General features: G+C 36.1%; 2 protein-coding genes across 5 annotated transcripts in view; one reads left to right on the forward strand and one right to left on the reverse strand.

Moving 5' to 3' along the window:
- The window catches only part of LOC135212547 (high affinity cGMP-specific 3',5'-cyclic phosphodiesterase 9A-like), a 640,308-nt gene that overhangs the window by 50,178 nt on the left and 574,058 nt on the right, over positions 1 to 16,072 (forward strand). The gene's annotated exons all lie outside the window — the stretch shown is intronic.
- Positions 15,685 to 16,072, reverse strand: part of LOC135212424 (vesicle-associated protein-like) — a 50,894-nt gene continuing 50,506 nt past the window's right edge. The window contains exon 5 of the mRNA XM_064245791.1: positions 15,685 to 15,929. Within this exon, the coding sequence (XP_064101861.1) occupies positions 15,685 to 15,929 (245 nt within the window). The remainder of the gene's footprint in view (positions 15,930 to 16,072) is intronic.

Here is a 16,072-nt window from a genome sequence, read left to right on the forward strand (position 1 = left end):
ACCTTGAAGATATTCGTAATGAAAAGCTCTATTTTTTTTTTGCTCATTGTACGTTTTCCTCACGAGAGGAGGATATAGTGTAAGTCGTGGCGTTAAGAGCAATGAGATCTCATTTTATTTATTTTTCCTCGTTTGGGGGAAATCTCATTTTGGTTCTCTTATTCATCTTATTCTCTCTCTCTCTCTCTCTCTCTCTCTCTCTCTCTTCTCTCTCTCTCTCTTAATACAGTCTCGTTCTCGAGTATATATTTGCATACTGGAATGCTTTTTCGTTCTTGTGAAGTCTTCATTGAAGGAAAATCCTGAGCCGAAAGTTGAAAAGGACATAAAAGGAAATGAGGCTGATATTTAAAAAAGGAACCCCATTTAATTAACTCCTGCCTACTACACACAGTTGCGTGGATGGCCTGGGTCATTGTGGGGGTAGGGGAGTGGGAGGGGTTTGGGGGTGGATGGAAACATTAAGGGAAGGGGGGTGGGAATGAGGGAGAGGTCTTGTGACGCAAGCATGAGTCAAATGGGGGAAGGCTTTGGGTTGGGGAAGAGGGGGGGGGGGGGGGACCAGTCCATCATTCTGGATGTCATGCGGTTTTACAGGTACAAATGACAGAACGAATTCTGAATATGAAATGAAAAAGATTTTCATTTTGCAGGTAAATTTAATTACGTTTCAGTTTTATTTTTAAAGAAAATGTCAGCGCGTTTTTCATGTTAGGCGGTTTTTTCTGTTCTGTGTATTTTTTTTTTTCCTTTTTTTCAGCACTGCTGCAGGTTTTAAGTCCTGGTTCGAGATTACTTCTTGGTGACTTTTTGTCTGTGTGCTTGTTTTTTGCTTGGAGTCGCTTGGGTAGGAGGAGGATGTCGTCCAGGAAATTAATGTCAGTTTCTCGGAACTTGGAGCCCCTTTGAGGATGAGATCCTTGGGGATTAAAACTCACTCGAATTTTTTAGAGTTAGTTACTGATATCTGTTACTTCAAAGTAACTAATATTAGTTGATACGAAGTAACTAATATTAGTTTCTTCAAAGTAACTGATATTAGTTACTTCGAAGTAGCTGATATCAGTTATTTCAAACTTACAAATATTAGTTACTAAAAGGAACGGATGTTAGTTACTTCAAAGTAAGTTATATCAGTTATTTCAAAGTAACTAATATCAGTTACTTTGAAGTAACTACTATCAGTTTCTTTGAAGTAACTACTGTCAGTTACTTTGAAGTAACTGATATTAATTACTTCAAAGTAACTAAAATTAGTTACTTCAAAGTAACTAATATTAGTTACTTCAAAGTAACTAATATCAGTTATTTCAAACTAACTAAAATTAGTTACTTCAAAGTAGCTAATACTAGTTACTTCAAAGTAACTAATTCCAATTTTTTCAAACTAATTAATATTAGTCACTTCAAAGTAACTGATGTTACTTCCTTCAAAGTGTATGAGAGAAACTAAATTCCTTATTACAGTGTAAAGCTGTTAGCAGCTATCTTGATTTTTTCCTCCACCTTTTTTTTTTTTTTTGAGGAATAATTGAGGATTTGTCTTCCAGGCTTTGTCGTCGGTGATATCTCGTATAATCTTCTCTTTTTGAAGAAACCCAACTTTAGTATCTTCCTTTAGGGGAGGCTGGTTGTTAGGCCTACGTTCCTCCTTATTTTTCGTTAGGTGGTTGTCTAATACGTCTGCGTATACATACATACACGCATACACATGCACACACACAAATATATGCATATTATATATATTATAGGTTATATATATATATATATATATATATATATAGAGAGAGAGGAGAGAGAGAGAGAGAGAGAGAGAGAGAGAGAGAGAGGATAATGCTTATAGGTAAATTAAATGTCACAAAATTTTTCATGATATCTTTATTCATGTCTGTCTGTGTGAAGTCCTTCTCTCTCTCTCTCTCTCTCTCTCTCTCTCTCTCTCTCTCTCTCTCTCTCTATCTCTCTCTCTCTCTCTCTCTAGGGCATCCAGGTCTTCATTTCTTTCCTGAAAGCGCTATTTTTCAAAGTTCCGACTACTTGTCACGACGTTCCTCACACCGACTGGGCAGCGCCTCAGTGGTGTTGTCGGTATGGCGTTGGCGTGCCACCTTGCCAGCTGGGAGCTCGATTCTCGGGCATTACAGTGAGGTATGAGAGATGTGTATTTCTGATGGTAGAAGTTCACTCTCGACGTGGTTCGGAAGTCACGTAAAGCCGTTGGTCCCGTTGCTGAATAACCACTGGTTCCATGCAACGTAAACAGACGATACAAACAAACAAACAAACACCGACAGGGCTGGAATATGGCAAAGTTTTTTTGTCGCAGTATAAATTAGGCTTTGCAGATTTTCTGGGCTTTATTTGATTGATGGGGGTGAGACTCTCAAGCCGTTCGATCCTACCGGAGATTTAACTGGAATGTTTTTTTTTTTTTTTTTTTTTTTTTTTTTATTGTGGTGGAAACGAACAAAGGCACTGACAGACGAAATGATTCATCAGAGGGCGTAGATTAGCTGTAGAACTTCGTGATGGGGTTATAGGGACATCTGCTATAGTTGATTCACATCAGCCGTGCATTTGATGTCTAGGCCAGTCCCTTACGACGCTCCTGATTGGCTGTTGATAAGTCAATCACGGGGCTGGAGACTCTCAGTCTCTCGAGGTAGTTCAAATGGGCAGGATGTATGTTCCACCTCTCCTGAGAGATACTTTTGAAAGACGTATCTGCAAAGAGAGAACATATATCCTGCCTATGTGAACTCTCGAGAGAGACTGAGAGTTTCCAGCCCTGTGATTGGCTTATCAACAGCCAATCAGGAGCGTCGTAAGGGACTGGCCTAGACATCAAATGCACGGTTGATGTAAATCTACTATAGTAGTATATGTGGTAAAGTAGTATAAGAAAATCATTAAAATGAAGCGGTGGGTGAGATGGAGAAATGAAAGGCTTAATGAAGGAACGTATGTGATAGGGGGCTGATACATAACAGGCATAGAGGGAGAAGGATAGGCTCCCAAGAAGGAAGTGAGAGAGAAAAGAGGGCAAGTTAAGAAATGTAGATGGGAGAAGTTGAGGGAATAGGGAGAATAAAATGCTGTTCAACTGAAATAGGGAGAATAAAATGCTGTTTAACTGAAATAGGGAGAGTAAAATGCTGATCAACTGAAATAGGGAGAAAGAAATGCTGTTTAACTGAAATAGGGAGAATGAAATGCTGTTCAACTGAAATAGGGAGAATGAAATGCTGTTCAACTGAAATAGGGGGAATAAAATGCTGCTCAACTGAAATAGGGAGGATAAAATGCTGTTCAACTTAAATAGGGACATAAAATGCTGTTCAACTGAAATAGGGAGATAAAATGCTGTTCAACTGAAGTAGGGGGAATAAAACTCTGTTCAACTGGAATTGGGAGAACAAAATACTGTTCAACTAGGAAGCGAATGAGGAGAGAAATGTTAACGACGAAGGTGCAGATTGACTGATGCTGTCTGAGAGAGATTGTGGGAAATGGGAAATAGCACCTAAAGATGATGGAATTACAGGTGACGCGCCTTGATTGAACAGCTGATAACAGGTCTGTAACATATGTCTAGAGGAGGGGAAATTCCCGAAGGACTGGGTGAGAAAAATGATTGTTCCACTGCATATCGGGGATGGTTTAGAGTTAGATTTTCAATGGGGAATTAAGATACAGTAAGATAATAGAAAAAGAACTATGTTGGTCTAGTTAGGGAATTAGATGAAGTAGCTTTCATGTAAGAAGTTTTAAAGTGAGGGAAAAGGCGGGGTGTATTATCATGTACTTGAAAAAAATAGCATCTTATATCAGCAAAAGACTGGTAAAAAAAGTCAAGTATATCTTAGTTTACCCAGACCACTGACTTGATTAACAGCTCTCCTAGGGCTGGCCAGGAGGATTAGATATTTTTACGTTGCTAGGAACCAATTGGTTACCTAACAACGTAACCTACAGTTTATTGTGGGATCCGAGCCACATTATATCGAGAAATGAATTTCTAATCACGAGAAATAAATTCCTCTTGATTCCACGTTCGCAGAGCGGAGAATCGAACTCGCGACTACCGAGTCGGTAGGCGAGCACGTAAACCACTCGTCCAACGAGGAACTAAAAGTCTGATCATGTTGAGGTTGATGAGGAAGCATGGTTGTGGGAGATGAGCTTTTAAGAGCGATTAAGACTTTTCATGATGGAGGAGAAGCTTTGTTCGAATACATAGAAAATAGAGTGACTGGTTTAGTGTTGAAATGTAAGTGGCAATTGGGCATTGGAGAGGGAGAATAAGAATGTGGTCAAGATAGAGGTGAGTGGCGCAGTGTGTTGGGGATTGGTGCGTGACGGCAAGTTTGTAAAACGTACAAGTATGTAATTTCTTCTATACAGTTTCATCCATAGATTTTTAATGTGCCCGATTTGAGATTTTATAAGCGCCTTTTTCCTTTGAGAATTCATTTTCCTTTTTGTTGTCACACCACGACTTTCAAGGGGTAAAATTACGGACAGTTCCTTTAATTACGCCACGAGACGATTTAATTAAAAATGGCAAATTTCCAGCTTTTTTCTCTGACAGACGATTGTAATCGCCGCCTCTATCTTCTATTCTCCTCCTCGTATTTAATGCCTTGTCATTTGCCACTTTTCTAATTTCACTGCCGCTTCTCTTATGCAATGTTGTTATTTGGCCTCTCGTGTCATCCTCGTTTTCTTCTTGTATCACCAATTCTCCACTTTTACACAATGTTATTTAGCCTCCCCTGTCGTCCTCGTTTTATTCTTGTGTCACCAATTCTCCACTTTTACTTTACACAATGTTATTTGGCCTCCCCTGTCATCCTCGTTTTCTTCTTGTATCACCAATTCTCCGCTTTTACACAATGTTATTTAGCCTCCCCTGTCGTCCTCGTTTTATTCTTGTGTCACCAATTCTCCACTTTTACTTTACACAATGTTATTTGGCCTCCCCTGTCATCCTCGTTTTCTTCTTGTATCACCAATTCTCCACTTTTACACAATGTTATTTAGCCTCCCCTGTCGTCCTCGTTTTATTCTTGTGTCACCAATTCTCCACTTTTACTTTACACAATGTTATTTGGCCTCTCCTGTCATCCTCGTTTTATTCTTGTATCACCAATTCTCGACTTTTACTTTACACAATGTTATTTGGCCTCTCCTGTCATCCTCGTTTTATTCTTGTATCACCAATTCTCCACTTTTACACAATGTTATTTGGCCTCTCCTGTCTTCCTCGTTTTATTCTTGTATCACCAATTCTCCACTTTTAACACAATTTTGTTAGTTTGGTCTCCTCCTGTCTTCCTCGTTTTATTCTTGTATCACCAATTCTCCACTTTTACACAATGTTATTTTGCCTCTCCTGTCATCCTCGTTTTATTCTTGTATCACCAATTCTCCACTTTTACAACAATGTGGTTTTCTCCTGTCTTCCCTCGTTTTTACTTTTGTATCATCAATTCTCCACTTTTACACAATGTTATTTTGCCTCTCCTGTCATCCTCGTTTTATTCTTGTATCACCAATTCTCCACTTTTTTACCACAAATGTTATTTTTGCCTCTAATGTCCTTCCTCGTTTTAATTTTGTATCACCAATTCTCCACTTTTACACAATGTTATTTAGCCTCTCCTGTCGTCCTCGTTTTATTCTTGTGTCACCAATCTCCACTTTTACACATTGTGTTATTTAGCTCCCCTGTCGTCTCGTTTTATTCTTGTGTCACCAATTCTCCACTTTTACACAATGTTATTTTGCCTCCCCTGTCGTCCTCGTTTTATTCTTGTGTCACCAATTCTCCACTTTTACACAATGTTATTTGGCCTCTCCTGTCTTCCTCGTTTTATTCTTGTGTCACCAGTTCTCCACTTCCACTCTGCCCTTTTGTCTGTCTCATCCACCATCCACTTCCTTCCCTTCTCTGGTTCGCTGCCTATTCCCTTCTTCCAAACTCTTTATCATCCTCTCCCTCTGCCTTTCCCTTCTCTCTCTCTCTTCATTTTCCTCCTTCCTCGCCTCCTCCTCTCCTTGACCTTCTCCATCAATCCGTCCCATATCGTGTTACCAATTATCTTTCTCAAATTCAGACTTATCTGTGTGAAACAAGATAATCACTGTCGTACCCCAAGTCTTAATTTGATAATTTGTCCCTCCGGTATCTGGTACGATGACTTGAAATTCTTATCTTCTACATTTTGCCTAGTGATTGCTCCTGCGCGCGAGCGAGCGCCTGGTTTTCTTTGCGCAGAATTCACTGAGGATGTTAGTTTTTTTTATTTTATTATTATTTTTTTTTTGGTTGACTCTGTGACCAGTTGTTCTGTAAAGGTCTTTGAAATAATAGGATGCGTTAAGAAGAAAAAATTCTCTGTGCAGGCTTCACTGAGGATAAGTTAGTAACTTACCCTTTTTTTTTTTTTATAGTTTTCTGTTAAAGAAAACTATTGTGCCGGCTTTGTCTGTCCGTCTTCCTTCAGATCTGAAAAAAAAAAACTGCTGGGGCTAGAGAGCTGCAAAGTGGTATGTTGATCACCCACCCTCCAATCATCAACCATACCAAATTGCAACCCTCTAGCCTCAGTAGATTTTATTTTATTTAAGGTTAAAGTTAGCCATGGATCGTGCATCTGGCAGTGCTTTTAGGAGGTATGGGACGCATCCTCCTCACTCTACCGTATCTGGTGAGCAACTGGAGAGCTGCCGGTCATAGTTGATGTTTTTATACAGCATTATACGTTGTACAGAAAACTCAATAGCGCTTTTTACTTTATTTTTATTTATTTATTTTTTGGTTGAGTCTGTGAGCAGTTTCTTCTGTGAAGGTCTTTGGAATAATGGGATGTGACGAGAAGAAAAAGAAAACTTCTAATTACACTCTACATTCGTTGTACGAACCACGTCAGTCATGTTGACTTAGGCAACATTCTATGCAACTTGTCAGATCATTTGAGAGACTCGTGGTTCTGTTTGTGTTGCCCATCAATTGATGAAATAGGGCTCCCCATCAGAAGCTCTTATTATTTCGATAGGCCAGAATGGGCTGTTCACTTAGTAGATGCCCTTGCTGACGTAATACCTGTCAAAAATTTATTTTATTAATGTTACCAGAGACATGAACTTGTAATTCTTTTAAAGAATATTTTGTAGATACGCAATATATTATCATTATTATTATTGAATATTATAGCTGTTTCAACGGAATTTAATTTATATAAAATCTTCTCTATTCTTCTTATTGTCTTTTTCTCATCAGCATGTAGCTGGTATATCAGGTTTCCTAAGGACATATTATTATTATTATTATTATTATTATTATTATTATTATTATTATTATTATTATTAGTAGTAGTAGTAGTAGTAGTAGTAGTAGTAGTAGTAGTATTCTCGTATTGGGAGTGGCTCCACATATTAGCTATCAGGTTCTCATAAGTTTGTTTTGGATATGAGGTTATAAAAATGGGTTACTTTTTGTCTCTGTTTCCCATGCAGCTAAGCTAGTGAATCCATCTCGATCAGGAGGGGTTACTGGTTACTGACCAACCCGAAAAAACAAAGAGATATAGGTTAATGAGCAAGATATATCAGCACATCAGGTTAGGTCACTCATTCATTAGCGTTTTCATTTCTTGCCACATTGCAGATAATAATTAATCAGAATAGACAAGCTTTTTAAAAAAATTTTTTTAGTCAACCTTTTAGTTTTCCTTAATTACCAAATTACCAGTGAGGTTAAATTTTAAGCGTCGACAATATTAGATGAGGCCGAAGTATCTTCAAGGTCACTCTGGCTATGAGTAGCTGACTAGACTAGTATATTACGCAGCGTTCAGCTGTAAACTAAAAACTGCAGATTTTTTTTTCTTTTTTACTTTTATGTGTAGTATAAATTAAATTTTATATTATTTATTATTTCTTTTTTCTTTTTACATCTATTGCTTTGATTTTGTTTATGCAAGTCATTAACTTCTTTGACATGTCTACGAATCTCGCAAAAGATGTCGGCAAAGTAAAGAAAGTTCAGGAAGGAGAAGGAATGTCCCTACCCTAGGGACATTTCGTACCGTCCCAAGGCTTATGCCATGTCACTTTCATCCCTCAGTAGTGAGGTAGGCTAGCCCCCGAGCTGGACGACGGCATGTCATAACTCTGTTTATTAGCTAAAGATTCTTGTTGTACCAGCAAGGTGTAGACGTATATGGGGTATTCATGGCGTGCTTCTAGAGATATAACCATTCACTCATGCGCAGAAAGTGACAAGAGGGCGTTAGAGTGGTTGGACAGCGAAGCATAGACATCCAGAAAGTAAAGAAGTACAATAATCCAAAGATTGAACTGGGAGAAAATCCCACTGTTGCAACTGAAGTCGAAACAACAGCGGCCGTTCATTCACAAATAACATTTGATGTTACCAAAAAAAAAAGTACATAAATATATATATATATATATATATATATATTTATATATATATATCTATATATATATATATATATATATATATATATATATATATATATATATATATATACATATAAATATTACACATAAAATATTTCTTATATTTATATGTATATATTTTTGTTTATATACATGTGTATGTATGTATATATATATATATATATATATATATAATATATATATATATATATATATGTGTGTGTGTGTGTGTGTGTGTGTGTGTGTGTGTGTGGTGTCCCGTATTTATATTTTCCTTTTAAAAACGACAGGCTCTTGATAATAATCTTCACGTTTAGATTTGTTATCATTCAGCCCAGGGATCGTTCCATCTTATTACTGGGTGCTATTTAAGTACGCCAAATGTACCCAGGATCTCTTATATAAATGCCATTCTAGTTGTATTTTTATTCTTTTTTTCCTCATAGGATTTTTTTTTCATAAATACATTCATGGTTTTCCTCTTTCCATATTTGTTCCCTTTCTTTTCCATGCGTTTCATTCGTTTTGTTTATTTATTCTAGTTCTTAATGGTTTCGTCGTCCTTGGAAATTTATGATAATGTAAACATTACTGCATCGGTTAACATAGGTAATCACTTCTCAACCGCAGTTTTTGCAACCAAAGTTCTTTCCTTTTACTAACAGGTGTCTTCACTAAGATATTATGGTCTGCAGTTTTTATTGAATGAAAAGGGAAATTTATTATTTCGATTAGAAGTGGGATTAGATATGTTTTGTCTTATCTTGGCGAATGAAAGAGAACAGAGCCAGTTGCCAGGGTAAATGATAGAAAAGATAAGTACACTTGGAGAGAGCTCTTCGAACCCCTTGGCTATTTTACAAGCTACTTTGTTGCTGTTGTTGTTCTTGTTGTGGAGGTTAGTAGGAAATGGTGTTCCGCATTAAGTAAAACGTTCAGGAATTTTAGGATAGGATTTATTTATTAGAATTGAAATGTAAAAAAAATCAATAATGCTCATGTTAAACAGTACAGAACAATGATGTCTAATAAAATATAGCGTAGTTATTTTAGTTTTTGTTGGTGAAAGAACGCTCTATTTGACTACAGCACGCGGCCCGAGTAAGCAGGAGCTCGGATCCCGCCTTGTTTGCATGGTTCTCTTACTCTCACAGCTTCTCCCCCGTAGCCAACTCGAGCAATAACTTCTGTCAAATATTTCTGGAAATTTTGACTGCATTTCAGTGTTTTATATTATTCCAATCTTTTACTTTTTTTCATGATAGTTGTTTGTCTGATGTTCATTATTTTTGTTTATTATTATGCTCATCATCCTTTTGTTGATTATTTTTTTTATCATTACGGTTATCATCGAAATGTTAATTGTTACTTTATCATGATGCTTATCGTCGTGGTGGAGATTACTTTTTTTATGTATCGTTATTTTGATCCTCATGTTTGTTTATGTTGATGCTCATTATCCTGATGTTCATTGTTTATTTATAATGCTACCTATGATCTTGATGTTGATAATTTTTTACCATGATGTTGCTTATTCCTTTTTAATGATGAAGATTATCCTGATGTAATGCCTGTTCCGTATAGTAGACTTGAAATATTCAAAATTCTAGTGAAGATTACAAACATAATAATAGTTTTTTTTATCCAGTTCTTAAGCCTGTTCACCTCCAGGAACTGGAATTACCAGCCATTTTCATAATAGTCTTGATCTGGTATTTCTTGTGGAATATTATTATTATTATTATATTATTATTATTATTATTATTATTATTATTATTATTATTATTATTTATTATTCCATCCCTGGAGGGAGGGCAGTGCCGTCAGTGCACCTCACGCTGCGCACTGTAGGCATTGCTTAAGGTTCTTTGCAGCGTCCCTTCGGCCCCTAGCTGCAACCTCTTTCATTCCTTTTTCTGTACCTCCGTTCATATTATCTTGCTTCCATCTGACTTTCCACCCTCTCTAACAAATGTTTCACAGTGCAACTGCTTTGAGGCTTTCCTCATGTTACGCCTTTGAGACCTACTTACTGTCCATTTCCTTTTCAGCGCTGAATAACCCCGTAGGTCCCAGCGCTTAGCCTTTGGCGTAAATTATATAATCCTATCCCATTATATTTTCCATTGTTTTCATAGAAGGCCATTAACCTGCGTGTGATGATTTCTGTTTTAAATGAACCGAAAGATGTCAGGTAGTCATTTTCTCAGGTATTGATTTTACGTGGTTATGGAATTAGGGTGAGTAATTGCATCGGCCGAACTTCCGCGTCATTAGGCCCTCAGAGGGAACTACTTAGGTAATTAAACTATCGAAGTACCTGACCCCCAGAGGGAGTATCTTGCTTGTGGTCCTGTGGGCCTATCCATCTTTTTTTTTTTTTTTTTTTTTTTTCCTCCGCCAATTTTATTTATGTGGGTGCTTAATTCAATATTAGTTATTGCAAATTAGAAAATATTAGAAATTATGTAAGAATCTTAGTTATTGCAAATAAAAAAATATTAGGAATGATGTAAGAATCTTAGTTATTGCAAATAAAAAAAAAAGTATTAGGAATGATGTAAAAACATCTGGTTCATTTCTCAGCCTTCAGTTATTCCATATCTTGTGACATTTCCCCTGAAAAAACGATAATTATAATTTTTTATGGGATTGTGGCATCTTTGTCATTTTTTCGTGGGGTTCTGGTACTTTGTCATTCTTTTCGTGGGTTTATGGCCACTTTGTTATTTTTTTCTCACGGGTTATGGCCAGTTTGTCACTTTCCCGTGAGGATATAGCCAATATGTCATTTTTTTCCATAAGGTAATGGCGGCTCCGTCATTTTTTCCATGGGGGTTGTGACCAATGCGTCATGTTTCCATGAGGTTATGACCGATTTGTCCTTTTTTCCCATGAGGTTATTGTCTTGCCGGTTTGTCATTTTACCATTGGGGTTATGGTCGATTTGTCTTCTTTTTTTTTCATGGGTTTTTGGCCACTCAATCCCTCTAGTTCTTTTACCATGGTGTTAATGACTTTATATATATATATATATATATATATATATATATATATATATATATATAATATATTTTATATATATATGCACACGCACACACACATATAGATAAATAGATAAATAGATAGATTAATTCCTGTCATTATTGCCTTCACAGGTTGGCACCTAGTTATCTACATATTAACACATTAGCTTACAAATATTAAAGAGAAAAAAAATTCACTTTCATGGGTGACAGATAAATCGCCTCTTGAATAACAAATTAAACGAGATTTTGGTAACAGACATACAGTGTTCCATTGAAGTGAATGATATTAAAAAAAACGCAATAAAATCCTCCAGTTTCCCCACACCAACCGTGTCTCTCTGTTTAGGGTTTCAAAGTACAGAGCGATTTGAGTCACTGATGTGTGTTTCCTGACTGATGTGGTATTTGACTCGTGGCCCAGATCAAATTTAGCAAAGGCCCCCCCTCCCCCCTCCTCCCTCTCTCTCTCTCATATATATATTATATATTATATATATTATATATACTATATATATATATTATATCTGAAGAGATAGAGAAAAGGATATATATAATATATATATATATATATATATATATATATATATATATATATATATATATATATATCTATATATATTATATATATATTCCTCGTTGGACGAGTGAGTGTCCGAAGTTCGATTCTCGGCTCGACCAACGCGGATCAGGGGGATTTATTTCCGTTGATAGAAATTCATTTCTCGATATAATGTGGTTTAGATCCCACAATAAGCTGTAGGTCCCGTTGCTAGGTGACCAATTGGTCCTAGCCACTTGAAAATATTTGATCCATCGGGCCGGCCCTAGGAGAGCTGTAAATCAACTCAGTGGTCTGGGAAAACTAAGATATATGTATATATATATATTTATTTATATTATATATATATAATATATATATATATATATATATATCATAGATAATATATATTCTATATATTATATATAAATATATATATCTATTATATATCTATATATAATAGATATAGATATAGATCTATAGCTGAAGAGATAGAGAGAAAAGGAGCCTTTTTGTCATGCTATAATTGATGTGTTTGAAGTATCCAGCATTTTACCCATCTGTGCCTGCATCACCAACAAAGTTTACGGAAACAGCGAGAATTGAATTCTAGAGATAGCAATTGGGGTCTAGGGTAAAATCAAAAAGGGAACGGGGATAATTCTGCAGGGTGCAGGGTAAATACTGAAAGGAGCAGGGGGAATCTCAAAGGGCGTCGAGTGAATCTTCGAAAGGGTAATGGAACCATTAAATGAGAGTAAAAGCAAGGTCCTTGAGTAAAAGAGAACCTGAAATGAATTAGGGAAATCTTAATCATAGTATGAGAAATCCCTTGAGAAGGTTAGGGGAAATTCCTACGAGGTCGTAAGGATCCCGCGGATGTCAAGGGGAATCAAAAAGGAGGTCAGAGCAAATCCCCCAGAGGCCAGGGCGAATCCTCGAGAGGTTTGGGGACTTTTTCACGAGATTAGGGAGGATCTCAAAGACATCGGGAAGAATTCTTGGGGGTCAGGAGTGAATTCGGAAGGAGAAATCTGGAACTGGGGTGTGTCCTCTGGAAGCGAAAATGTTATTGAGGATTCGTATGGTAAGTTAGAATTGTTTATCACCGTCCTTATAACGCGGGTGTGACTATGCACTTATTGAAGAGCAGAAAAGGTTGCACTTAATGATAGAGTTAACAAGGAAACAATGCGTCGAGGTTTCTTCGGCGCAGTCGAGTTTTCTGTACAGTGTATATTGCTGTATGAAGGTGTTAAGATGGTCGACCGTGTACTAGGTCCATGTGGTACCCTAAATTATGTGGCCACGTTCAGTAGCTTCAGTTGTCACACACGTTCTCTATTATGCTTTGTTTCATCTTCCTAAATTTTTATTTATGCTTAGAGAGAACAGTACATATTCTGACAGACGTATGGGGGTAAAATTATATTTCTGAGACGTACTTCCTACGACATATAACGGTAATATTAATATTCCGAGACGTATGATGATAGAATTATTGTTCAGAGACGTATTTAAAACGATGGTCCTTTGAGGACGCGTCCGCTCCTTGTCTGTAAACTGTCTTGTCTTATCGTCACTGAAGATCGTCTTATATTATATATATATATATATATATATATATATATATATATACTATATATATATATATATATATATATATATATATGTGTGTGTGTGTGTGTGTGTGTGTGTGTGTGTGTGATATGCATACACGCATACATGCATTTGTATATATATATATATATATATATATATATATATATATATATATACATACATACATAACATACATACATTTAACGACAGGTCATTCCATTCTTCTCTCCTCATGGACGGTTAGTGTTTGGGTGTTCTCTCTCTTTTTACTGTTTTTACTTTGTACTTTTTTTGGTTAATTTTAAGACTATTTTAATACATGTGAGTTCTGTTTGTGTTTTATGGTTTTATATGTCATTTATTTGTCTTATTGCTCCTTGCAGACTGATGATGCACAGATGTGTCATGTGCGAAACGTTTCGTTATAATAAACTTGATCCTTTTACACTCGTTTCATGGATACCTTCCGAAGATTCGTATAATATCTATATCTATATCTATATATTAATATATATATATATATATCTATATATATGTATATGTATATATGTAATATAATCTGTTACTGTATATATATTATATATATCTATCTATATATATATATATATATATATAGTAATATATTATATATATAGGAAGATAAAATTCCCCTAAAACAGTGTTTGAACTCTGCAACAGTATATTTCATGCACTGCCTTCTCTGTCGCGGTCCAGTGGTAAAACATGTCCATATTTTACCAGTGAGCAGTGGCACAGAAGAAAGTGCTTGAAATTTACGGTTGCAACTTCTGAGTGTTTTACGGACTTTTTATCTTCATATTATACTGATGTATTACAGTAAAAGAAAAAAATATATATATATACGTCTGCAAGAATACGTGAATGATATTTGAATTTGTATTTCAACAAGCCTCCATATAGCTGACACCACATAACTCTGTCACTTTGCATTAATAAATTGCCAGGATTATTGACCTCGTTATGACACCGCCAAGGCGTTTCTGTGCATTCGAGTCGGGAATTAGGGAGAGAGGAATGAAAGGGTGATTCATATATACTATAAGCTTTGGCGTCAGTCAGTCATATGGATGTGTGTGTTTCTTTGTATCTTTTTGTTTGTTACAAACTTGTTTGACGATCAAAGAAGACTCGTCCAGTTTGTTCTTTAGTAAATTTTGCACGTTTTGGCATGCATACACACGCACACATAACACAAACACACACACACACACACACATATATATATATATATATATATATTATATTGTATATACATATATATATTATCATATATATATGATTATATATGTGTGTGTGTGTGTGTGTGTGTGTGTGTGTAGTGTGTGTGTATATATATATATATATATTATATATATAATAATTAAATATACATATATATATATATATATTATATATATATACATATGTATATATATATATTATATATATATCATATACATATACCATACACCTATACATATACATATACATATATACACATAATATACTGTATTAAGCAAAATTAAGTAACCCATTAATATCGTAATCGCCTTAACTTTGGAATAACATAACCACAGAGTGAATTATATATCATAAATCCTCGTACACTCACTGAGTCTCATGCATGGGTAGCGTTGCGTTTGTTCAACTCTATGATGGCTGAACTGTGTCTTTGAATTGTAATATGACCTCAACTGTGTGTCTGAACTGCTGTATGACCTCAACTATGTGTTTGAACTGCAGTATGACCTCAACTGTGTGTTTGAACCGCAGTATGACCTCAGCTGTGTGTTTGAATTGCAATATGACCTCTACTGTGTGTTTGAACAGCAGTATGACCTCAATAGTGTCAGAACTGCAATATGACGTCAACTATGTGTTTGAACTGCAGTATGACCTCAGCTGTGTGTTTGAATTACAATATGACCTCAACTGTGAGTCTGAACTGCAATATGACCTTTACAGACATTATGGATGATGAATCGGCTGAATGCCAAGCCCTTATGGGGTAACTGTCGTCAGTGCACCTCACGCAGTGGACTATAGGCATTACGGAAAAGCGTCAGCAGCATCCTTTTGACCCCAAGCTTCACCCATTTTTGAGCCTTTGGCTTTTATATCTTCACCCACTTTTGAGCCTTTAACTTTTATATCTTCACCCACTTTTGAGCCTTTGACTTTTATATCTTCAGCCACTTTTGAGCCTTTGACACTTATATCTTCACCCACTTTTGAGCCTTTGAGTTTTATATCTTCAGCCACTTTTGAGCCTTTGACTTTTATATCTTCAGCCACTTTTGAGCATTTGACTTTTATACTCTCAGCCACGTTTTTGAGCCTTTTGGACTTTTTATATCTTCAGCCACTTCTGAGGCCTTGACTTTTATCTTCAGCCACCTTATGAGCCTTTGATTTATATCTTCACCCACTTTTGAGC

The sequence above is a fragment of the Macrobrachium nipponense genome, chromosome 41 (assembly GCF_015104395.2).
Source record: "Macrobrachium nipponense isolate FS-2020 chromosome 41, ASM1510439v2, whole genome shotgun sequence".
NCBI classification, from domain to species: domain Eukaryota; kingdom Metazoa; phylum Arthropoda; class Malacostraca; order Decapoda; family Palaemonidae; genus Macrobrachium; species Macrobrachium nipponense.